This window comes from Stegodyphus dumicola, chromosome 9 (assembly GCF_044657685.1).
Source record: "Stegodyphus dumicola isolate Sdum_Otavi_A_Nest chromosome 9, ASM4465768v1".
In the NCBI taxonomy this organism is placed as follows: Eukaryota; Metazoa; Arthropoda; class Arachnida; order Araneae; family Eresidae; genus Stegodyphus; species Stegodyphus dumicola.
Window position 1 is genome coordinate 129,790,762 of NC_140776.1, and position 26,640 is coordinate 129,817,401.

A 26,640-nucleotide genomic window follows, 5' to 3' on the forward strand; every position below is an offset into this window, starting at 1 on the left:
CAGTATTTATTATGGGACATTCTTTTTTTTTTTTTTTTTTTTTCCTTTCTTTCGATGCATCCAGAACTTAAAGTCTGGGCTTAAAGCCTGTTATAAACTGTAACGGAATTATAATAATTTGAGATATTACGGAAGCAATACGAGAAGCAGGAGCAAGGATATTAGATAAATACTATTAATTCAAATGAAAATAAAGAACTATTTTTTTATGGCTGGCACTAGCCATTTTTAGGCTTATGCCACCATTAAGGCCAGAAGTGGTGTTCATTTTATTATGGAGGCGGCCACCGTTACCTCCTTTTAAGAGCACAGACAATTTACATTCATGCCTTCTCCGGGATTCGGTATCGCAGTCGGCGCCCTTAACCATTATACCGTCTGGCCAGCAATAAAATACTATTCATTTGTGATAAAAAGCTAGTCATATTTCAAAACAAAGCGATTATTAGTGCAAAAATTTGTAAGTGACCTTGTATAAACGTTTTAAAAATCTGTATCTTCAAATCTTTGAATTAGATTTAAAATATATCGTAAATTAATAAGTTTCATTTATAAATTTTCCGGTGCGTTATTCATATTCGTTTTCAAGGGAAATGGGAATAATATAAAATCCAAGTACTTTAGTCGAGGGCAACTATACAGAATTTTTCAGAATTTATTTCAAAGCCAGCTAACAGGAAAAATCAACGATGCAGTTTCTGGGATTCAATCATGGACCTTTCGATTGTTTGCCGGACGTGCTTCCAATGACGCCACTAAGAAGTAAGAAAGCAATAAGAAAAAGCATGCAGTAAAGAAAAAGAAAGCTTATTTTAAAGTAATGATTAAGTCCTAAGATTGTTGGATTTAAGCGGTGCAAAATGTAACTGTATCAGCTTCCTTAGTACTAGACTGTAATGAAGTGTGGATTAAATAGCTCTTTTTCACTTTAAAACAAAAATTCCTAATCAACTAATCTATGCCTTTGCTAATCTAAAATGCTTTTTGTGGAGGAAAACGCAACTGCTAAATTATTTTTCTTAAAATTTTTCCTCTTTACATAATTTTTGAAACATATAAGTAAATCTAATAACTTGTTTAATAATAATAAACTTACGTAAAAGGTTTAATTCTTCTATAGTGAGGTTTTGAAGAGTTAATTCTTTTTAAATTATACTATCGTCAGCCAGAGCTTAAACCTAGATTAAACGTGGATGTGAGCAGTTAGGTGCGAGGTTAACCACGCGCTTAAAGCAGGTTGATTTCTAACGTCAGAAGTGCCGGAAGATGTCTCGAATAAGGGAAAAAATAAATAAATGAAATAGTTAATAATTAAAACATTTAAATTAAAATTCAATAAAATATTAAGATATAAATAAAAATTTAATAAACTATTAAATTCATGATAAACAGTTAAATAAAAGTAATAAAAAATATCAGACCTTATCTTATTTGGGGCTTTGGCCGAACTTAAAATTTTATTCAAAAACTAAGAAATAGCTCAGCCGGACCTCCGACTGAATTTAAGCCCTGAATCATTTACTATTTCAGGATATGAGAGAAACAAAAATCATCCTTTACCAGTTAAAAGGGGTAAAAGATTAAAGAGTCATTAATGAGAGTAGAGAGGATGCTAGAAACAATATGAGCGTATGGAAAGAAATTTTAAGGGAGAACCATAGCTTCAGAAACAAAGAGAGAAGAGTTCAATCCTTTCTGACCGCGATGCCCAGCCGATGCAATTTTAGTTGACAAGCAGAATGCGATCGGGAAAAAAAGCTTCTCCCGAATTCGATCCTATAACAGCATGAGAATAAATATAAAGTTTGCACAAGTCACAGTTTTCCTGCCCCGTATTTTTTCGTTACGTCGTTCAAAAGTCTGCAGGAGCTCTGCAGTGGGAGGTCGCTAGGGGTGGATCTGCACGATTAAAGGAATCACTTTTAGTACCTTCGGGAACAAGAAATTTTACCCGCTCTCATAATTTCACTGCACTACCTGGAGGATAAACCTTTGACATGTGGGTGGAAGCTTAAACTCCTGTACCTTCGTCAAAGTGCATGTTCCCGAGAGAAAACAGGCATACATCCGAAGTTATAATCAATTTTTAAAGCATATTTATTACTAAAACAAAATTTCTCTGTTGAAACTACATTTCACTATTGAAGTGCTAGAGTCCTTTCTTTAGAGCTCCGGTGCGTTCCGCTAGCGCAATTTAAGCTCTGTCACCAGCAAAAATGTTAAGGAAACTGTAAACAGACCAATGTAGGTAGATGTGATTCCACCAACAGCCTCCTCTGGCTATGGGAAGGCTAAATTCGCCTGAAAGTAATTGCTATTATATACCTGTGAGTTAAAGGTAGATAACTCGTAACTTTTTGAAACCTTGACATTTTTTAAAACTTTCTCGAAAGTTAGAATATTCAGGGTTCATAGCATTGTGTAAAATCATGAAATAGAATCATCCACTTTAGTTTTTCATTCACTTATGTGAAACTTATTTCATTTCCTCTTTATTTATGCTTTTCTTGCGAAATTCAAACTATAAATTTTGCTTGAAAACTAGTTAAACGTTGTTACATATCTGCCACCTGGTGTCAGGAATACTGTGTAAATAATTTCTGGACTGGTTTTTGCAATGGAATTTGAGTAAAAAGCGAAGGCTTGTTTGAGTTTTATTTGCGAAGCCGGAATTTTTCGAGCGTTGTGATGAGGGGAATTAAGACAGAAAAGAAAGAAACATGTCTTGCCAAACGGATGATAAATGTCATGAGGACGCGTCGGCTGTCCTTGATTGAAATGGCCGGTGAAGGTCATGACTGAGATTGTTGCCTCTAGGAGTATTTAGAGTCGCCTTTTCTTTTAATTCTTTTCACTGTACATTGCTAGTCATAAGTTTGACAAGTCATTAATTTTTGAGTCGCGCTCATCTTTCAGCATTTAGGTGGCTACTAGAAACAACCGCTCAAGGCCAGTAGCTGTTAAGTCGTAGTTGACGAGCTGTGTGAAGCACAGGGATTCTTTTTTCGTGTAACGTTGATGATGGTCGATTTTCGCTTTTGTCTCACTGGAATTTCGTGGAAGAAATAAAATGGCTCGAGATCAAAATTAAACTGAGAAAATATTGTCAGAAAAATTCACTTTGATAAGTCTTTTCCGTAAAATTTCAATGGAGAGATTCTTTTTGCAAAAGGTCCCCATAAGTGCATTATCAGAACAAATTTTTTAAGTTTTTTCATTTGCTTTCGATTCTCAATCTTTAGCGAAATAATTTTACTCTTCAGTTGCTATTGCTTAAAAGAAATTGCTGTAGCAAACACTTTCAAAGGAATTTAAACAATAATGACGAGGCTTATCTGCGAAGTTTTATGATGAATCTATAGGCCGCATCAGAAATTTCTATGCGTAGAGTTTCACAGGTATTTTTGTCTAAAAGTAACATTCATTCTAATTTTAAGAAAATTTAATGGAAGATCGAAAACAAAATAATCTAACATCATATCAGCACGACAGTGTCATGAGTTTTGTCCCTTTGAATGTAACCTAAAGCCGATGCCAAAGAAATGAAATCATGTAATGTCGGAGATCATTCCGAAACTCTCCCGCAAAACGTTAGATATAAAGATTTTATTGCAAGCATTGTATTGAAGGCATTTCTATGAGAATGGCGAGCAGACTGGTATGTGCAACTAATATACTGAGATCTCATCAACGGCTACGAACGACAACAAGCAATAGACGAAATGCATTGCATAACTATAATTCAGATTTCATTGCATCCAAACACAGAACATTTTAAAAAGGTTTATATACTTTTGTTCTGATTGGGCTCATGTTCTCACAATTAATCTCTCCATTTCAAACAATCACTGACTTGTATACGCCTAAAGTATATTCCGAAAAACCTCTTTTACCCCACCTTGACAAGCATGGAGGTAAGAAGTAAGGAGGTAGAAGCCCTTTCCTACCTCCATGTTGACAAGCGACAACTGACGGGACACGTGGGCACTGTCCCTTTACCATAACGGTTAATCAGTACAGCATCACGTCCACCATTATCTAATTTAGGCCAGATGGAAGGGCCACACAAGCGTCTCGCAAGGGACGCCCAGACCCAGCGCCCGATGCATCCGGAGGGCAGTCCAGCTGACCAAAGCACCCCCCGGAAATTCACTGCCATCTAACTGCCCAGGGCTCAGTTTTTATTGATTTCTAATAATTAAAATTACAAGGCTATACAAGGGCATAAAGATAGGTACATAGGTTTTTGCTAGTTACATAGAATCCAGATTATTGCCATGTCAGGGCAGGTGATATACTACAGTGAATTATACTGCTATGCAAGCACAGTATTTAAATTGCACACACTGAATGCAGATAATGCACTCACATACACACTTGCAAATAATAACATACACTGGCAAATACAGATGGTACAATTACAGTTAATATGCTTAATGCACACATACAGATAATACGCTTATGGCAAATACAAATACAGATATAAGTTACACCTAATGTTACTGCATGTAAGATGAGAGTTACTAATAACGAGAGTTCCGGAAAGACACTGATAGTACGCTTACAGAAATACTGATAATAAACTGATGATTCACAGTACTTAGAGATACTCTTACTGATAATACACTTAATGCACACATACAGATAGTCTTCTGAATGCAAATACAAATATATGTTGCACCTAATGTTATGTGCATATGAGAATTCCAAAAAGACGCAAGATGAACATTTAGCAACGCCTTCGCCAGGAATCGAACCACAGACCTTTTGAATACCGGCCCAGCCTGCAGAACCACTACACCACGAAGGCACACTAGGAAAGTGGGAGAAATATCTTATAACTGATAATGCATTTTACAGAAATACTGATAATACATATAAGATGCACAATACTTATATACTCTTACTAGGAAGGTGGGAGAAATACCTTATATACTCCCCTTTTTAAAGGGCGACTGGGGTTTTTAGGGCAGCCAATCGCCAAATCCTGGGTGTGGAGAATTCTCATTCAACACTCTTTTTAGTTCCGGCGCCACTGTGGAGACATTTGGTATTTTTTGGAAGCACGCAAGATGAAAATTTAGCAACCTTGACAGTCGAACATCGGAGTTGTGCATAAATGTCCCTGCAAATATTAGGTATCAAGTAAAATGAGTAGCCACGAACGTATGGATGGAGATGGAGAGTTGTCGGTAAATTGGAGGCAGGCCACTCACAAGCGTAAATGGCTATAGAGCTTTGTGTAACGCCCAATGTCCTCTGCAATTTATAGAAACAGTTTCAGGACACTGGATACATATCGAGAAGATCTGGACAACGTTCCTGGACCTATGTTCGACTTTTCAGGGGTGCATTTGCTCTTGGGTTCCTGTTAACGGACAACAATCTTCGTCCACATAGGGATCAGCTGGTCGACGATTACCTGGAAAGTGAGAATATTCGTCACATGGATTGGTTACCCATATCTCCGGATCTTAACTTTGCACAGCACGTCTGGGACGACTTGGGGAGGGCAATTCATCTCGCCATTCCCCTCCGAGAACCAAAATCATTCCGGAGTTTAAAACTGTCTTGCTGCGGGAATGGGATCGACTGCCAGAGGGACTCCTCATTCGCCTTCTGTCTAGTATACTGTCAAGCTGCGTGACCTGTCTGACTGAAAAAGGGGACCTTACCCCATATTAGACTCATTTTCAGTTTCGTATGGATTTTGGACATTCCTGCCCTATGAGCTTTACTAATAATCATACGTACATAAAATGACTTTAAAATGTCTTTTTTTTTTTTTTTATAAATGACTTTTTCTTTCTTTGTTATAAATGTATATCCGTTTCAAATTTCATTTAAATCTGTTCATTATCTTTTCGGAAGTTCGACATAACGTACAAATTCTCTTAATTTTGCACACACGAGTGTATAAAGCGTGTTTATTTGGAAAGTGTTTGCTTAAATTAAGCAGAAAGTTATCGTAATGCTATGTCAGTAGTTGTTGCTATAATTATTTTTAATGCTGTGTTTTGCATATTTTTTATTGCCTTTGCCTGTTTTATTATGGTATGAAAAAATGCAATTAAAATAAAAACTAATTTTTTCAGAATTGTTAACACTGTGTTTAAATAATTATTTTAAATAAAATTCTGAAATATTTTTAAATTTGCAGGGTGGCAACGATTTTTATTTATACATAACAGCCAATGATGGTCATCAAACGGTGAGTTAAACAGTTACTTTTCAGTAATATATAAATATATGGATAGAGTATGCGTGCGTGTTTGTTTATCTGTGTATGCATATATCTATGTCTGCCTCAATCTCTGTCTGTTTTTCTCTCTTTGTCGTTCTGTTTGTCTCTGTATGTTCGTCTCTCTCTGTCTCTTTCTCTCTATATATCTGTATATATCTTCATAAAAAGTTCTAAAATGCAGAAACCTTTAAAACACCACGTACAGTTAAAAAAAGGAAGAAAAAAAAAATTTAACTAAATTTAGAGTTTCTACACAAAATCAAGCAATTCGGCCAGCGAGCAGGAAGACAAAATTTTCTGTGCACAAAACTAGTTGTTAACTTTTGGTCACACTGCGCAAAAAGGCACTGAAGTTGGTGCACCAACTGACTTAATTCAATATTCTGTTAAGAGTTTCAGTTGTAAACAAATGGCGGCCCCGTTAAATTTAGCTTCACTTAAACTTTTAAGTTGTTGATAATTATACAACTGTTGTACACAGATTAAATAAAAGCATAAGAAACATTAATTGGAACATAAGAACAAAATAATTCAATACTTTTAAAGCAAAAAATACGCAAAAGAATAAAAAACACAAAAGAATAAAAGCAGAACCAACACAACACAAAAGAATAAAAAAAAACTGAGCTCACCTAGCTGGGTTACAGAGTGGGTATATATATACGTCTGGTGCAACCGATTGCAGCCAAAAAGGGAGATGCACAACTACATGTTATAGTATGTTACTTTACATAAGTTCGACGTTCTACGGCTATTTGTTTTGAGTTATGCGAGATACATACATACGTACTTACGTACAGACGTCATGAAAAAAAAAAATCGTTTCTGAATCGATTTTAAATCCATTTTACAATCTGTTTTGGAAAAAAGAGTCCTTTATTTTGTCCTTCCGTACAGATATCACTCAAAAATTTAGTTCAAATGGATTCAAGAGTTTCAAAATTGATAATTTTCGTTGAATTATGATACCCGAAAAATTTTCGCGATTACTTTTTTTATTTTGTACAAAGAAGTAAAAATACTGCTTGTAAGTAGGTTTATTGATTGATTTTTCGAGATAGATTCCAAGTTAAAATTTAAGATATGTATATATATGTAGATATATAATTTATTACTATTATTATTGTCGTTATTATTGTTGTTATTGCTATTATTATTATTGTCGTTATTATTGCTATTATTATTGTCGTTATTATTGTTGTTATTGCTATTATTATTATTGTCTTTATTATTATTTTTTTATGAGCCATCATTTTTTCTTCTTCTTTAAAAAATCGCCAAACTATCGCTAAGATGGTTGCGGCCCTAACACCTAAGTACCGAAGTAAGATATCTAGAGTTAAAATTTAAAATATGAAAAAAAAAATTTTTTTTTAAATTAAAAACTAAAAATTTGAAAACTCTGGAAAATATCACTGCATCAGTTACATAAGGCTAATGATGATTTTATTAAATTAAATGTTATGACGATTTCTGGTGCATCTTTTTATGTAACGCAGTTAGCAACATTGTACCTGTATATAGTATGTTAAATAAATCTTTTTTTTTTTTTTTTTTTTTTTTTTTTTTTCCCAGTACAAATAACTTATAAATATTGCTTTGTAGCCTTCTAGTAAAATATTTAAAAAACAGCATATCGTTAGAACTTCCGATAGGCAGCCTCGTGCGCTGGAGGTAGAAATGTTTTTTCACGTATAGTGTTGCCATTGCTCGCTTTGAAATTATTGAGTTTGTTAATCGAAAATTCGTTAAAGTTTTACAACATATGAAATACGCAATAGCAAAATTCGAAATTTAAAATTCGGTCTTTCAGGTAACAATATTCGGGTGGAGGACTACGTTATTCAGAATTTGATGACTCTAGGTACCGTTGTTTTCCCAATGCAAAAAACATGACTACATTCATGCAAATTCTTCATTATTTAATTTCTTTAAATTTAATGCAGGGCGATAGTATTTGGCGACAACAATTTGAAAAGTGGTTCAGACTTTTATAATGTTTCAACTCAAAATCCTGTTTTGAGACTAATAGCCCTTCTGAGCTAATGCTCCTTTGGGCTAAAAATTACGAAATCTTAATTTTTATACCTTCGTCTGGTCTTTATACTTACATTTATACTTATTATAAAAAATATCAGTTTTAAGTATGAAAATCATAACCAAGGCCGTATGCAAATTGAAGAGTGGAATGTTTGCATTTGTGCGTTAGTAAATATAAAATGACAGTTTTGAAAGACGTTTCTGATGTTAATAAATTAGTAAGTGACGGGAATTTCTGTGCAGATGATCGTGAAGCTTATTGATTAATAGAATTCTTTTCAAAAGATCTTATTTATAGACTATTAGAATTTGTGTTTTAGGAAACAATGATGGGCTTCAGTATTGTCACATACTCAATACGTAACATATTTTCATTTTATTTTTATCATTTAAAAGCATATTTTTATCATTTAAAAACTTGTAAATTACTTATGAAATTTCTTTCAGAATATCATGTGTAACAAAATCATAAACTATAGTTAATAAAGCGCAAAAGAATTTCATTGATTGGTAGTTAAGGGGGGAAAAAATTCAACCTTGAATTATTCTCATTTGTTTATTGACCAGTGCCTCAAAACGTGTTAAAAAGACGTAAAAAATCAAAAATTTTGAAATTAACTATCTGTGCTAGTTTTTGTCGTGCAGGAACCATTTTTTAACCTAAACGGCTTTAGCCCGGAAAGGCTATTAATTTCGTTTTGGAATTTTGTTTCGGAAACTTTTCAAATTGTTGCCACCAAATATTATCGCCTTGTATTATATTCAAAGAAATTAAATAATGAAGAACCTCCATAAATGTATGCATGTTTCTCGCATTGTAATAAAACAAAGGTACCTAGAGCCATTAAATTTTGAATAACATATATCTCCACCCGAATATGGACATCTGAAAGCCCAAATTTGGAATTTGTTTTATTATCTATTTCATATTTTGTAAAGCATTTATGAGTTTTTGATTAAGAAACTCAACGGTTCCAAAGCGAGCAATGGCAACACTGTACGGGGGGGGGGTAAAAAATTATTTCCAGCTTGTGAGACTGTGTATCGGAAATTCTAAAGACGTGGTCTTTTAAAATTAATTTGCTATATTTCTGTTGAATTTAATTTTATAGTTTAAGTGCGAAAAAATTATATTTAATAAATAAAGGTAGCACACAAAACGTTAAAAAAACGCCCCTTTGGGCGTAATATAAAATCTGAAATTTTAAGTTTTTTTTTTTTTAATTTGTATATATATATATTTTTTAAGTACAATCTTTTCCCAAATTTAAATACAGGAACTAAGGATATAAAAAGTTACGTTTCGTATTTTTTATAAAAATTTACATTATTTTTTCTTTAAAATTAAAAATACGAACTGCGACGAACGGTTGCGAAAATAAAGGCCGGATACAGACTCTTGCGGATAAGATGTATACGCACCGGCGGTACATCGTATAACTCCATTTATTTCCATAACTAGGCTACTAATCTAATTACAGCATAAAAATTTCAAATAAAAATAACTTCAATTATAGAGACATTAGGTTATTTTTGAAGCAAGAGATGTGAAAAATGTGCAATGCCCTGGCGTGACTCGAACCTCGGACATCTCGAATACACCCCGAATACGCTGACCACGAAGGCATGCTAAGAAGGCGGGAGAAATACCTTATATACTCCCGCTTTTAAAGGGCGACTGGGGATTAGGGGACTTAATCTCCAAATCCTAGTGATGGAGAATCATCATCCACCACCTTTTTTTTTTAGTTCAAGCGTCATTGTAGAGACATTAGGTTATTTTTGAAGCAATTCGCGCCTATTGTGTTGCCCATTATACCACGAAGACATGCTAAGAAGGCGGGAGAAATACCTTATACGATGATTACAAAAATTTTGTTAATATCTTAAAGAGATGGAAAATTGTAACAGTTATTTAAGAAGATGGTTAACTATAGAACATGTAAGCAAGCGGGAGGAGATGAGAACATCTGTTATAGATAGTAAATTATATGACACATTTTATTGTAATCTGATTTTATTAAAAAACAATTGTTACATATCGCATAATTCGAAGAAATCATTACTTTCTTAATATTATAACTTCTTCAGTAAACGATTTTTATGATTGTATTTTGATCTAATATTGTAATGTATTTTTTCCTTGTAGGCAAAGATTGAAGTTTACATCCGGGTTCTGGAATCGAACAGCGGATCGCCCCCTTCGGATCCTCCTCTGGATGTCCCCTTCAGCACATCTCGTCCCCGTCTGCGGCCCTTTCCTCCCTTTGTACCCAGCGCCCCTTACCCCGCCCACCCCTCCTCCTCCGCTGCCCGACCTTTTCGCCACCCCCCTGCGAAAGGGAACGCCCCGGCCCCCACCCCCTCTCCCCCCTCCGTCATCCCCTCCTCTGGCAATCAGCCCCCAGTTCGCGAGGTTCCTCCGAGAGAGGGCGAACAGGCGGGGGGCCAGGGGGGGACAATCATAACCTCAACAGTTCTGCCCATCCTCGCAGTGACGGGCCTTGCGCCCCTCTTGATGCTCGTCCTCTGGTTCCTGCATCGTCGCTGCAAGCACAACGAGAAACTAGTCGCAGTAAGTTCAGTGTTTTTTTTTTTTTTTTTTTCATGCATACAGCATACATAATGTCTATACAGAGGTTCAAGATTGAATTATTAAAAAGTCGAGAATGAAAAAAAAAAAAAAAAAAAATGTCACTGTTTAACCCTCTACGCGAGTTATTTCTAATGCTGGCCACTTCTTGGCAAGTTCGAAGGGCTTTCTTAAATGTTTTCATTTAAGTTGATTATCAATACGCAGTGAGCCTTATCTCAGTCAGAACGATAGTTTCTGAAACTAATCAGTATTTCTAAACAATGGGAACCACCTCCCAAAGACATTTACATCCGGAGAAGTACCAAAAGCATGTAAAACCGACTATTATAATCTTAAGACGATTCATTTAATTCTTTCATTCTTCCATTATATTTTTAGAATTTCTGAAATGCTCTCCAAATGTTAACTGTATGATTTTACTTGAAAAGCAGAAAGTAATCCTATCTCCTGAGTCAAATGGATGAGTTAGAACAATTACCATTCTTTGTAATTAAGTGCTGGATGATAATCGCATTTTGCAAACAGTATGTAAATATTTCTGGTCGTTCAGTCTTTGAATTCAGCTGATATCATTGCAATTGATTAAATAGTTTCAACTTCTCTTGGCAAACAAATGATATTTCAAGGAAAATAAGTTGAGATAAGTTAGTTATTACTACCACAAAGTATGATATGGCAATTTCTCTTGGATTAATTCACAACTTCTCTTGGCAAACAAATGATATTTCAAGGAAAATAGGTTGAGATAAGTTAGTGATTACTACCACAAACTATGATATGGCAATTTCTCTTGGATTCATTCAAAAATTTCAGTCTTAAAACTCTGTAGATGCCATGTGTATGTTATCATTTTTATTTAATTTTACTCTTATGTTTCTATTATCTATATTATTAGATGTCAGGAGCGTTAGCTGAGTTGATTCATTATTCAGATTTTCCTTTTTCACATTACTCACTGCCAAAGTTAACATAATCACAAAAAACGAACTGAAACATTTTAGCTTTATATGTTTTTTATATTAAAAATTAATAAGAAAAAGCGGTTAAAAGTTAACTTTAGAATATTGTTCACGCATTCATTTAAAATTGCTAATGAATGATATAGAATGTGGGTTAAAATAAATGTATTCAGTCAAGTTGATTATCAATACGCAGTGAGCCTTTTCTCAGTCAGAATGATAGTTTCTGAAACTAATCAGTATTTCTAAACAATGAGAATGGACACCACCTCCCAAAGACATCTACATCCGGAGAAGTACCAAAAGCGTGTAAAACAGAGGATTATAATCTCTGTGTACGTGTACACATACGGTTTCTCTACAGATGCAATAATAATGGCGGCAGGGTACAATCTTAGTACTTTAATCTCAGCGGAGCGACTGGTAAATTTTGCGATAACTTTGATGGTGAAACTACTGTTGTTTTTTAGCTTTTTAGGAAATTTGCAAGAGAACGTATCCAAGTGCCATCTTAATTGGCTACTATGCTACCATTAGAGCGTTTTCTTCTGCGTCTCTTTATAGTGAAAATTTTATTTATGACTCTCAAATTGCTCTTAACCCTTTTGGAAAGAGGACAACACATTATTTTACAATGAATGCTCATCCACTGTGGCATTAAAGGAAATGATCTAGCGGAGGGCCTGGACAAGGCTGGTTCTGAATTACTTTAGCCACAATCTGTTGTTGATTTACCTACTGTTAACAGATTTACTAAATGCGGCAACAATGTATATCGAAGGAGCCCCTTTAGAGAATATGACAGGGAAAACTGCTGCCATCTCCTGCTGAGGATTCCTGTTCCCTAAAACCTGCTAAAACTATGAACGTATTGAATTTTAGTCAGGTTATGGTTATTTGCAAAAATTCTCCATCTCGTGGATTTGGCGGATCCACTATATACCTGTTATGGGGCCTGGCTGGATTGATGACCACCACTACATTTGCCTGATCTGATGCTGCAGACAGTAATTCTGCAGAGGATATTAATTTTTTGCTTATTTTTGGGGACCTTTCTGGGAAGTTCTATAGAAATTGATGTCTGAAAAGCTCAAGTCCGGCGTAGGATTACAAACAAAGCTAATGAAGCATAAACTTTATATCATCAATACAAATCTGCTTCACTTGGTTAGGAAAAGAAAATCATCTAGCTACCTTTTACAAGGTTGGCGCCATGTTGTACTGGACAAGAAGACAGAAATTTCAGACTAAGAAACAGTTGAAAACAGCAAAACGAAAGATAGCTGTTTACAATGAAGAAATAAGAACACTTGGCAATGGCGTCTATCGTTCAGCAACAATCGTTTTGCTTTAATATACTATCAATCAATAGTTGATACTAGTTTTCCTCCTGAAAATAAACCAGAATTGTATATGACAAGAACATATCTGAAAAATATTTCATTTCATTCGATTACCATTCGAAATAAAAATGAGTTTACATCATTTTGGAGAAGACCAAATTTGACCTCTCTTCTTGTATGCATCTTGTAATGTTATTAATTCATTAAGTTCTTTTGCTACCTAATTTGAAGTTGCTAGAAAGGCATTAAGTTCCTGATTCATATCTGAAAAAACTAAACTACTTTTCCTGATACTGGATGGGGGACCACCTTGGCAAAGAACTTACTTTCTTTATCATCCCTATGTTTAGGGTACAATACCTATTACACAAAAAATAATAATAGGGTTTGATGCCAATTTATGTGGCAAGAAATACCCTGTAAGCTTTCAGTATTTAATCGCAATATTAATAGGTTAAATAGATTCTAAAAAGCACTGTAACATTCATGTATGGGGGCCATTAACAATACGTTGACACAAACTATATTCACGTGGCCTCTGTCCAAACTCTCGAAAATGCGTTCGCGAGTAGCAATACTTATCCAATAAATTTATAATATAATTTATTAATTTAGTGATTATTTGAGAAATCCGAAATTAATAAAAATGGGCAGTCCACCTTAAAACTCTTGTGACGCATTACACTTTCCAGCATTTCCGACAGAATTCATTTCCGAAATTAGAATTTAACAATAATGTAATTTTTTGCGATTATTTTTCAGCTAAAGAAAGCCTCTTCTGGAGTGGCACGGAGAGAAGGCAGCCTTTCAGAAACAGTGGCTTTCAGCTACTCTCCGGCGGCCCTGTTGCGTCCGGCCACACCACCTTTCCTCAGTTCACAGCCTTCCTTGGGAAGCTCGTCACAAAGGGTAAATTATTCTTTCCCATTAGCCTCGAAATTTTTGACTTACTCTTGACTTATGCATGCTAACTGGAATGATCAGTGACCAAGAGCCGTATTCTGCATTGAAAACATTTCTGAAAATCAATAATTTACTGCAATTTTTCTGCTTTATCTTGTGATATAAAACAAAGAGTTCTCATCTATCACTTTGAGTTACCACGTATACAGGAGATATTGGTTCTCCATTACAAACACAGAGATTACCTACCAAAATTTCCCATTCAAATTCTTCAGTTCAATGCTGAATGGGTGAAAATGTACAATCTACCGTTTTTTTTAGGACAGAAGGAAAGAAAATAGCCCGTCTTTCTGGCAGTGATAAAGACAGCAGAAAAATTGTTTGAAGCCATTTGTTCCTCCAGATGGATGTGTGATAACGAACTTTGGAGCGTGGGAAGGAAACGAACATTTGAAATCCAGTCCTTTCGGCCACGTTCACACTGTGGTTTAACTGTCACTAATATCATAGTTAAAATTTTAAGAATCGTATTACCGTTTGCAGTGGATCCCGTGCAGTCCACTGCGTCTAAACAGAGATCCGAACCTTTCTCTTGCATTGATCTCATATAAGCACCATTTTTTTTATCAACCCCCATACAGTCTGGAATATACGATACACAACATAATGCAAATAATTGCTTATAAGTAACTTAAAATTAACAATTAGAATAAAAAACGAACAAAAATTTTGAAAGAAATTGCTTAGATTTATATTTATTTTTTGTATTATTCTTATTTTTACAAATATAAACAAATTTTCAGAAAAAATTTAATAGTTAAATCACAGATTCTAATTGCCCAAAAGTTCGATTTAAATTAAGGTGATGGCTGCCTTTGATGCAATTTTTTTAACATTTGACACAAAACTACTTAATTCTTAAATAACCTCGTTCAAAAATATTCAACCTGTTTCTCTTTTTCCATTCTAGTTTTGAGTTTTGCGCTTTTTTTTTTTTTTTTTTTTTTTGTGTGTGTGTGTGTGTGTGTGTGTTTTCTTGTGCTTTTGCGTTTTGATTTTTATATTTTATATTGCCGTTATTGCAATGTTTTCTTCTTATATTTGTTTCTTATATTTGAGCTTTAAATCAGTAAGTATAAAAGGTCAATTTTATTTGGGAAGTTTCTTCTAATCAATGGAATCTTGATTATGCCTATGCATATTTGTTTATCGACCTTTTGATGATTATTGAACCCTTTAAAATTCCAACATTAGGAAATTCTGAACTTCAACCATAAGTCGAGATTACTTTAAGTCCATAAACCATAAGTCTATAGATTTATAGTCTAAATCACAACCAGTCTGGATAAAGGTTTACCCATCCGCAATGAGATGCAAACATTTTCTGTAAATTTTAAATTTCACTTTTTTTAAAATTTTCATTGACAATTAAAAATGCACTATTACCACAGAAAAGATATTATTTATAGTTAGGCAGATCTACATTTTAAAGTAATAAATATAAAACAAGAGAAGTTTCTTTGAAAATGTAGCGTTTTCTTAACCTGACATAGCTTCTAAATCATGCCGCTTCACAGAAGTCGAAAATGACGCAAAGTATTTCATTAGACTGGGCAATTTTCCTTTATCATATGCTTGTCTTCAGCCCCAGCATATCATGTGTAATATGCATCAGTTTCTCTCCATGGTTTCATATCAAATCAGTTAAGTTCCGTATCAAATGTGATACGGGAAAGAAGTGTCACTGGCGGCTCACCGTATCATATGTTGAAGTAGAATGTTTTATTTGAAATTTTCAATGCGCATAAATGAAGTGAGAGAGAATGCCAAAAATGTCTTGAGGATTGACATTGTTCCTTTCACAGTTACTTTATTCTATGAATGTAAATCGCGCGTTTAGAGTTTAGAAATAATTTCCATAGTGTCAACGGTTAAAAATTAAGTTTATAAATTTTGCCTAATAAACCTTCAAACGTGGAATTCAAAGAATTATACAAAGAGTCCATGGCTGAAAATAACTAGAACTTGATACGTGGGGGTACAACGGGATAGCTGAGTTGAAAAAGATGCATGAATGAATCATAAAAACTTAGAATTTGATTTCATGGCTATACAGCCTACAGATAACCAGCTGTCAGAGTGCTGGTATTCGTCGTTCTGCAGGATCATTAATCTATATTTCAAATTATAACCGAGTTGCTTAAGAAACAGCGATTTTAAAGTGATAAAGTTTCACGATAATTTATAACCTTATTTTAATAACATGTTTAATTTTTAGAATTTGCAATAAATTTAGTAATTGATATAATTTATAATGTATCACACTGATAGTTTTTATGAACATTTAAAAATTCTTCTAACTGATGAAAGATAGTATAACGCTAAAATATAACGTCCTTCGGTGCAAATAATGTAATATTATTTTAAAGTAACCAAAAACGTTCTAGTCGTTTCGATCCCTGCCTCATGAAGCAGTCACTGCTCATCAACGACCGAGCGGTAAAGTTTCTAAACACTGGTAGTTCGAGTCGGTTTCAAATCACTGCAAACGGACTGGCTGAATGGGCATTTTTGTAGATTTCTCCATGTGTAACGTGTATATGAGACAGTTTCCTTTTAACGTCCTCCACGAAGGCATCCATCCGCTTAGCAGGTAGCTCTCGCGTGCTTAGCCATAATCAAACAAAACGAACCAAACTTGCCGAAGAGCTTACAGAGAGGAAACAAAGTGGCGCCGAAAAAGGAGACAGAGATTTTGTGTAACAATTGACCTGCATTAGTACAGGTACGTTGCATACATTTAGCAATCACAGCTCATCCAGTATCGAAGAGAAATGGAGATATCGAAGCAGCTCGTTCACGGTTGTTTGGTGTACGAATTTAAGGTGGCTTGTCAGCAGCTGCATCAACTCCTCAAATATGTCAGGCATTTGAGACAGATGCCATCAATGAAAGCACCGCTAGTATTAGTTTTAGAAATTCAGGTCAGGTGATCTGAGTCTATACAATGAATCCCGCAGTGAGAAACCACAGGTTTTGGATTTTAAATATATAATTTAATAATTTTTTTGGCCTTTGGGCAAAAAAAAAAAAGAGCTTTTTTACAACCTTTGGGACAAAAAAAAAAAAAAAAAAAAAAAAAAAAAAAAAATCATTGGTTAGTGTATTTGCCCTTTCACAGGTAATTTCCACCTTACCAACCGATTTTGTCGCCTCTAAATGTTTCAGCTTCATGCAGTACATTTACTGTATAACCACCAGAAATGGCTTCAGTGCCACCTTTCCTTTGATGCCCTAAGCACATGCTTATTTTGATTAATGGCTAATCCAACTCTGATGCAAAATAACATGTGTTCAGGACGGTCAGGGATACCATTCAACGACTTCATTAGAAGGTATTATGCTGTTGGACCTAGTGCACACAAATTACAATTTGTTTTATTCCCTAGACAACAATTTCTGTGGAAAATAATTCCAGAATGAGGCAGATTTGCAGCACTTACTCACAGCCTTCTTTGCATCCACGACCACTGAGCTTTATCTCCAGAGCATTTTGTAGCTGCAGGAACCCTAACAAAGAATGCTGGTTGCTGATGGAGATTACTTCGGTACCTAATGCTGGTTCTGACGATCATAAACGGCAACAACCTTTTGGTTACCTTGTATTTGCAGTGAAAAATTGTTTAGTTTTGTGTCGTAAAATAAAAATAATTCTTAATGTATGTAGAGAATTTTAGAGAATAGTTCACGCGTAGAATAGTTTGTTTATTTATATTAAAATGAAAAGAAAAGTAAAAGGAATAATTGTCAAAACATTTTGGACATGTCTTGTCTCTGCTATCGTTCAGCTCTCGTCTCACCGCGCCCTCATGTGGATGGCGCTTTTACATAATCTCACCTAGATACAGTTACAGTCTCACAATGTATTTGATGAAAGAAAAGTGTATTAAATAAAAATTTTAGCTGCTTTTAAACGGCTATTAAAATAAACACCCCAGATTTAAGATTATTAAACCGCTATTATTTTTTTGTGGGGGGATTGCGTGTTCTGTTGCAAGTGTAACAAATGATTTAAAATTAATAAAGCCTAAAATAAATTTGCATTTTTAGCTCCTTAATTGCTGAGTCATATTAGGCTGTTGCTTAATTACAAACGGCTGGTGCTTAATTATATAATTCTAAGGATACCATTTATGAACTTCATCATGAAAGCGCCTTTCATCGTGGAAGACATGCGCAATTTCGCAGAAAATGTCGTGATTGATTAATAATACAGTATTCAATTCATTCTAAGCCTTTGATTGCTTTTGTTTTCCTCTACAAGCGTTTCTTTAGTTTTTATTTTAACTCGGGTGGTTCTAGGTACCCATGCATGAAGTGAAAATCCTCTTCCTTTTTAAAATTCCCTGCCACATCTCCTTTTATTATTGTTAAAACAGGTTCATTTATTTATTTATTTTTATTTGTTAAATTTCTTTCTTCGATAAGGTTCATGATTTTCGCTCCGATCTTTGGAAGAAAGTCTCCGTGTTTACAATGTCTCATCTCCATTTCTTAAATGTATAACTGATGTTACAAATAATTAGTTCGAAATTTAAATAATATAAATTAAGCTATCGATGAAGAAACCTAATGCCCTAATAATAATAATAATAATAATAATTATGACCTTTAAATATACTGAAAAGTATAGAGTTTTCCCAGGTCCTCCCAATTCAAAATTTATGCATCATTAAATCACAAAATACCCACTTACTTTTTAAAAAAATATTAGCCGCTTGCATAGTCAGCCGCCTAAAACAGCTGTTATATTTTGCCTATAAGGTATATGTTATACATGCGGTGATATTAATAATGAATGTATTTAATTTAATTTTACAGGTATAGCTGTTAATTAATATTAATAATCTTGGTAAAAATATGCGTTTATTGCATTTAAGTCACTGAGTTTATTAAATCAATAACAGGAAGATTAAATTTGAAAGAGAAATTGAATATCCTATGCTTTGCAGAATGGCAACATACTGAACGGTAGAAGATGAAAATATGTTTTTCTAGCATTGGAAAAACTTTTCCTTTTAATCTCTGAGGTATTTGATAAATCTGAAAGACAAATATCCTACGTTTTTCTAAATGGTCACACATTTCTTTAAAATAATTGAGATTACTGTTTTCACCAAGTTCACATTAAAAAAAAATTCTAAAATTATTATGAAATTATTAAAAAACAAATTCGAAATTGAAAATTTGGGCTTCGAGGTGTGAAATATTCGGGTGAGGATAATGTGTGTTAGAAATTTAGTGGCTCCGTGTGCCGCTGTTTTTTCATAAAGTAAGAAATCATTATACGCATATATATATATATATATATATATATATATGTGTGTGTGTACAATATTGTAGAAGTAAATTTTTTAATACAAGAAACTCTTTAAATTATTTCTGCACAAAATGCTGCAGAAAAATCAATTAATTAAATAAAATAAAATAAATAATTTTGAACCCATTCTAAGACTTATTTAATTATAAAAATTGTTTAAATTATAAATTTCAAAAGGGGACTAATTTTAAATGTATTTTCTTTCAAGTCTTTAAATGGATCGGTTCGAAATTTCTTACTCTTTTTGTCTTTAGTTTTATATATATTTTCACATGTTTTTTCTCTTTATTAATGAGTTTAGCAAATATTAAAAAAATTTTACTTCGCTAACATTTAAGATTACACTTTTCTTTCTCTTCTTTGGAAATAATATATTTCTCATATATATATATACATAAAGAGAGAGATATATACAGGGCGAATAATAAAAGTTCATGCGAAAAGTGGAAAAGTGCCCAAATAATGTGTTTCATGTACAAGTTTTATATTTATCATATTGTCACAATAAAATGAAATTGTAGGATTAATCTTAATGAAGATTATTAGGATTAATAAATTATTTACATTTGATTACTCAGAAAAACTTTTCTTTGGAAAGTGCTTTTACATAACCTTCGAACCATCTCTCAGTTTTAGGAGCCATTCCCAAAATAAACCTCTTATTCTGCATTCCTTTCCACACAAAGAGTAACAGATGAGAGTACAAAGTGTTTATCTCAAAATGCTAGCGAGAAAATTTTAAAAGAAAATCGTTTCCACAAAGAGCGAATTATCTTTTGTATTCAACTGCAGTAAAACAAAATTTAACGGAAGATAAAAATGTACGATGTTTTGCATAGAACACTATCATGGCTTAAACATGTACACATCTAGTATCTCTTCACTGATTGCAAAGCCAATACAAGACGACCTTATATTCAGCCAAAAATCAATCATTATCTGATGCGACATAGCTGTTTGTTTTTCTAGCCATAGGATTCTAATATTTCTTCATTCATTTCATTCAGTCTTTCTAACAAAGCCGGATGTCAGTAAGAATTCAGACTTGCGATTTCATCGCATGCAAATCTGAAGTTTCTGAGTGTAGACTTCATTCCCGGAAGGAAGACATAGCAAAAGCATTACATTATTTATCAGATATTGTTCAGAACATTAAAAGTAATTAACACATCTGTTATTAAATAACTAAGATTCTGAAGGTTCCTCTCATTATGAAAAAAATTAGCGACCACCTAGTTGAATACACATAGTTCTCCATCTGAATATGTGCACCTGGGAAGCCAGAATTTTGAACTTCGATATTTTCTCAGTTTCATTTCTAGACAAAATACAGAAATATCTTTAATTCTATTTCTTGAATGAAGTTAAATAAAATCAACTTTATTCAAGAAAACGTATCTAGAACAACTCTAAAATCAGAATAAAGAAATTTTTATTCCACTTTGTTATCCCTAGAAAAATTATAATAGATTGTTTAAAAAATTATTTTTATAACCGCTGTTTATTTAATTTCATCGCTACGTTTTCGATTTTTATCGAAATCTACATGCTATTTAATAATAGTTCTGAAACATTTGTAGATGTGTCTTTTTTTTTTTTTCATAATAATAGTTAAAGTAACGCCGTTATTTTAAATATGTAATGTTTTACATTCTTTAAGAAATAGTCTTCAGAATGATATATTATGTATTATATTCGAATATTAACATTGCCTTTCAAATAAATTCAGATGCTCAAAATAAATGTTTACACAAGATTGCTGATTTTTTTTTTTTTTTTTTTTTTTTTAAATCCCATTGCACTGCTGTGTGGCGTCTTCTAAATTTTTAACATTTTGCCTCTCCCAAATTCTTACATGTGGTGCGATCCCATCCACTGCGGCTCCAGCAGTACCCTCTAATGTTAGAATTTATATTAATATTCTGATTTATTACAGCTTCTCTTATATTATTTAACATTAATCCGGAATGTGTTAAAAAGTGCTGCAATATGACCAATACTCCGATGTTAAAAGCTAAATACACTAGCAAGAAAAAGTAAAGGAACAACCATAAAATGTGCTTTATGTTGTTGTTGTTGTCGTCTTGTCCATATTACAACCTCCGAAGAGAGGTTGGACTTCTATTTTCCGCCCCACTTTTGACGGAGAGCACCTCGGGGAGGGGATCCTAGGGGTCTCCCACCGCTCTCCTCACCCACCAATCCACACAAGAGAACTTTCGGCTCGCCGCATATTTAGAGTGCCGCCATACCGCACCGACACTATACATTTACAAATATCCATGTCTTACCCGAGATTCGAACCCGGGCCCTTCGGTACTGTAGTAGGCTTCCCTAACCACTATAACGTCTGGGCGACAGTGCTTTATGTATTGACTGATTGTTAATAGTATTGACTGATTTCTAATAAAAGGTAGCCGGCTGCTAGCTCAAGCTCATTATCACATAGTCAAGAAGTTTTACCTTCGCTACACAGAAATATGCACATTTTTGTTCCCGTTCTTTCAACTCTTGGAAATGAGAGCTAGAAAGTGCTTCAGATTCTGCTTTCAAGAACTGAGTAGTTGAATGAAATCTTTGCATGTGGAAGATGCAATGTGTTGATGAGAAGGCATCTGATGGATAGTGAGAAATTGCTTGTGATTGAGAGTATGGATGCAAGATAGACACTGACACAGGTTTGTAAATACCTGAAAGTGGCCAAAACGTGATGTTAAAAATCTAATGATGCATGCAGACAGGCAGGTCAAGGTCGAAAACGTGCCACATCAGGCTCTCAGAATCGATATTTGGCAAATATTTCTAAATAAAATAGAAACTGACCAGAATACAAGGAAGACCGCTGCAGCAACAGGAACACGAGTATCCAGATATACCGTAAGTGAGAGGCTGCATGCAATGAAACTCACGATTTTTTTTGTCCCAGTAACTCAGGTTGCGAAATGTGCCCCGGTTTGATGGTGCAGAAATCAAAATAATTGGAGTACCACTGACTTGAGTCGAATTCTCTTTAGTGATGAGTCTCTTTGGAGAGTGATTCTATTCGTCTTAAAATCCGGAGGGAGTAACAACATATGTACAATAAGCCTCAAAATATACGTAAAAGGGGTCGGTACAAAGGTGGCGGAATAAATAGCCTCACTGACTGCACGTTTTTACCAGTGCAACTATGAATGCTAAAACATACAGAGACTAATTTCTTGATCCTCATGCCAGGTAATTTAAGTGTGCAGTCGGTAGTATTCCTCCTAATAGACGATAATGCTTGTTTCCATCGAGCAACACTAGTGGCCAGTTATCTTGAGGGTGAAGGTTAGGTTAGGTTATTTAATTACGGCAAAGCCTCGAGGGCTATCTGCCTAAGGGGAGGGATGCCTTCGTAGAGGAGGAGGACTTTCTAAGGGAAACTGGCTCGTATACACGTTACACATGGGGAAAACCACGAGAACACCCATGCAGCCAGTCCGTTCGCGGGATTCGAACCTCGGACCGAACTACTAGTGTTCAGCGAATTTACAGCTCGGCCGCTGAGGGTGAAAGAATTTGGAGGATGGAGTGGCCCGCATATTTTCCGGATTTAAATTCGGCAGAACATGTGTGTGACACACCACAGCGCTGACTTTCATCACTGCAGGTCCTACCTAGCAACCTCCAAGAGAATTAATTCATCATAAATACACATTGTTACCGCAGAAACTGCTGGATAATCTAATGCACAGCATGGAATTAGTAGTAAAGCTTGCATTTGCTCAGGGGTGATTACAAATGTTATTAATTTTTGAGTCTCTAAAAACTTTTAACACCAACTTTTTCTTACCCCATTTCATATTACATTTCACAAGTTATTATTTAAATTAATTGTTCTGGTGAAACATGCATTTCTGCATTTGGAAGATACATTAGTCATGCAAAAAAATAAAGATCTTGGCCAAGTTCATGTTCTTAGTTACAAAATCATTATCAAGTTACACGAGTTCTTATAGTTGTTCCTTTAATTTTCTCAGCTATTGCATGTTTCTGCTTTTCCTGAAATGATGAGAGAGCTTAACTATATAACCGTTTATGGTATTCTATTTACTCCTGTATGAAACTAAAGGATGAAGTAGATTTTAAACGAAAAACTTTTAAGTTTGTCAATTTGATTCGTGTTGGTTAGTTGAAAATCAGTTTTACATGAAATTATTGTGATGTACGTATTGTGACTCTTAATATGGAAAACGGAAATTGTATAAACGCAACTTAATACACAATTGGTGCAACGAACTTCGCTCTCATGAAAGAATAATATGGAAATACATTCGAACCTCGCTATAACGTACCCAGCTTATATCGATCTACAGGATATAACGAACGAACCTTTTGGTCCTGTCGAGTTTTCTATACTGTTAATGTTATTTTATACTGCTATAGCGAATCTCCAAAAGTATTAAAATCGGATGTAATGAACTGTATGGATATCTTCATTCAAAGCGTTTCTGTATTTTACAGAATTAATGCGAGTTTTAAAGAAAAATTACTAACCCTGAAATTCATCTGCACTTAATATGCAAGATGTATATTCCAACCTGTAAAGGAAAACACCTTTACATTGTTCTTCTTTTATGTTCAACCTCACTTTTCACTGCGTTCTAAGCAATGACCGATTCTAAACAACGACCAAGCGACACGTACAACATCCATTCTAGAAGAACAGGAACACAAGAAGCAAATATTAAGACAACATGTGGTGTTCTTTGTATATAGTGTATGAGACTCTTATAGCAAAGAACGTAGTAAAGTTGTATATAGTGTATGAGACATTTAAAGCACAGAATGCGAGTGAGTTCTTTGCTTTTATTCCGCTCACATTTCATCCAAAAGGCTAAAACCGTAATGGAAATTTTGAAAGTAGTGAATTTTATGAAATTGGGTTATATTGCTGAATCGTCTTTTAGGGATTGAAACTTTTTTTTTTTTAATCTTTTGTTTTATTTTGTTTGTTTAAGTCTCAATGCTATGCAAGTTTTATCCTCCGAATTAGGGTTTTGCATCCTTTAGGTCTTTTCAGAGACAGACTATTTTTTTATAAAAATTATTGAATTTTTCTTTTGCGACCATACATATCTTAAGTAAAAGTTAAAGGTAAATTCGTCAATAGCTTTTGTTATTCGTTCTAATACAAATATGAAAACACTGTATATACTTCTTGAGATAATCTGCATTTCTATTCGACTCGGATATAGCGAGCCAAACTTCCGGTCCCTTGAAGTTCATTATAGCGGGGTTCGATTGTATGTGTCATGGATATGAATAGCCATAATCAAGAAAAACGTTTAAGGCACCACGCCTGTAGAAGATTCAGCGCAAGATAATTGCTTCCTTTCCTCAATATGTTGATGTATCTTTTAAGCATAATTATTTTATATAAATTGAATGCCACTACATCAAGCAAAATTGAAAATATCTGATTTATTTCTTTTCTGTGTAGGTGGGTGGAGAATTAGACAAGTGGGAGTTTCCAAGACATCGATTGCAATTTGTTGGAATAGTGGGCGAGGGCTGTTTCGGGCAAGTGTGGAAATGCCTAGCTCAAGACATTGGACCAAGACAGGAGACAATTACGGTTGCTGTCAAGACTCTCAAACGTTTGTTATTTAGGAATTCAAGTAATAAGAATATTTCATTAAGGTGAAATTTTCAACAAAGGGTAACTGCTAACCCTTTGTTGAAAATCAACTTTTGTAAAGTAATGTTAGATAAGTATTTATTAGTGCCCATTTATGATGCAAGTAAAATTAACTGCAGCTGAGTCCACTGCTACATTTTTTGCTGTTTAGTGCCTTCAGAAATTTTGCTGCTCCTAATTTTGTCACACATGTTGTACTGATTCTAGCTTCTGTCCGGGACTGCAAATGACAAGCCCAGTTAATAACTCATATTTTTTATTTTCTAAATTAGATTCTATAAAATCCGAATAATTTAAGAAACTTTGATGTCATTATATTAAATCGCGATTAATTAATGATACATTTTCTTTGTTGCTCACTAAAAACTATTGACAAATTCAGGCAGAATAGGGCTATCTGGAATTTGGAAAATTTTCCAAGGCGCTGGTTAGCTACGGGTCAGTTTTGTCACTGAAGATTCTAGCACCTTTATATAATTCGGCGATTGGTCATCCAGAGAGAAGCTACCATAAATGTGACGACGGATAACATAAATGTTCCGGAACCTCAGCGAAAAGTGTTTTATTCAACTAATAATTTGAACTCCATAATGGTGCGTGTACCTTTATGAGGGGATGACGCCAAGATTCATAATAAAGATGCTTTGATATAAAGGTACCAGCAGCTTGGCAAAAGATAAATGCTTTAAAGTTAGAAAATGAACTTATTAATGATAGCGATTGTAAAGAGGGTGAGGGAATTTTATGCCAGAGCATCGCTGGCAGATAGCGCCCAGTTGTATTAATGGACATCTTTATGAAGATTTCGATAAGAAACAAACCATCATAAATGTACGGACGGCACTTTGATCGAAATTGCGTTCTCCAAGTTATAAACTGAATTTCATAATGATGCGGTCACCTTTATGCATGTCAGTGACTATTACCTAAAATATCAAAATTGCATTCTACAGGTTATAAAATGAACTTCATAAGAATGTGGGCTCCTTTATGCACGTCACTTATTATTCCCTAAAATAAAGACCTTTACATGGGCGTCCGGCATCTTGAAAGTCGCATTCTTCGTGGTGTAAAATAAACTTCCCAAGGCTGCCTGGCACCCCTTACGTCTTAAAGAACATTGGTTAACTCGTAAAAATTGCTGGTACATTCATTCAGGTCGGCGACTATTAACTTAGATCTTCAGAGGAACGTACTAGAATCTTGATGAAAGCTACATTTTTCGTGGTGTAAACTGAAAATGCCTAGTATAAACCGACACCTTTGTTGTGAAGTCTTCAACAATTCACTTAGATGATCATATGGGTGTCCCAGCATCTTGATGAAAGTTCCATTCTTCATGGTATAAACTGAACCTCATAGGGTTGCGAGACACTCCTTATGCCTTGAAGAACAGTAGTTAATTTGCAAAAAGGAGCCAGCAGTTTTAATCAAGTCGGCAACCATTTACTTAGGTCTGCACGGGAACGCCCCGGAATATTGACGAAGGCTGCATTCTTCATGGTATACG

At 34.4% G+C, this 26,640-nt stretch overlaps 1 protein-coding gene across 2 annotated transcripts in view; it reads left to right on the forward strand.

Moving 5' to 3' along the window:
- LOC118186648 (tyrosine kinase receptor Cad96Ca-like) overlaps positions 1-26,640 on the forward strand; it is a 127,530-nt gene that overhangs the window by 86,427 nt on the left and 14,463 nt on the right. The window contains exons 4-7 of one of the 2 annotated variants that reach the window (XM_085824107.1): positions 6,161-6,211; positions 10,434-10,859; positions 13,945-14,091; positions 24,933-25,110. In XM_085824107.1, the coding sequence (XP_085680233.1) occupies positions 6,161-6,211; positions 10,434-10,859; positions 13,945-14,091; positions 24,933-25,110 (802 nt within the window). The remainder of the gene's footprint in view (positions 1-6,160; positions 6,212-10,433; positions 10,860-13,944; positions 14,092-24,932; positions 25,111-26,640) is intronic. The other variant, XM_085824108.1, reaches the window with a different exon arrangement.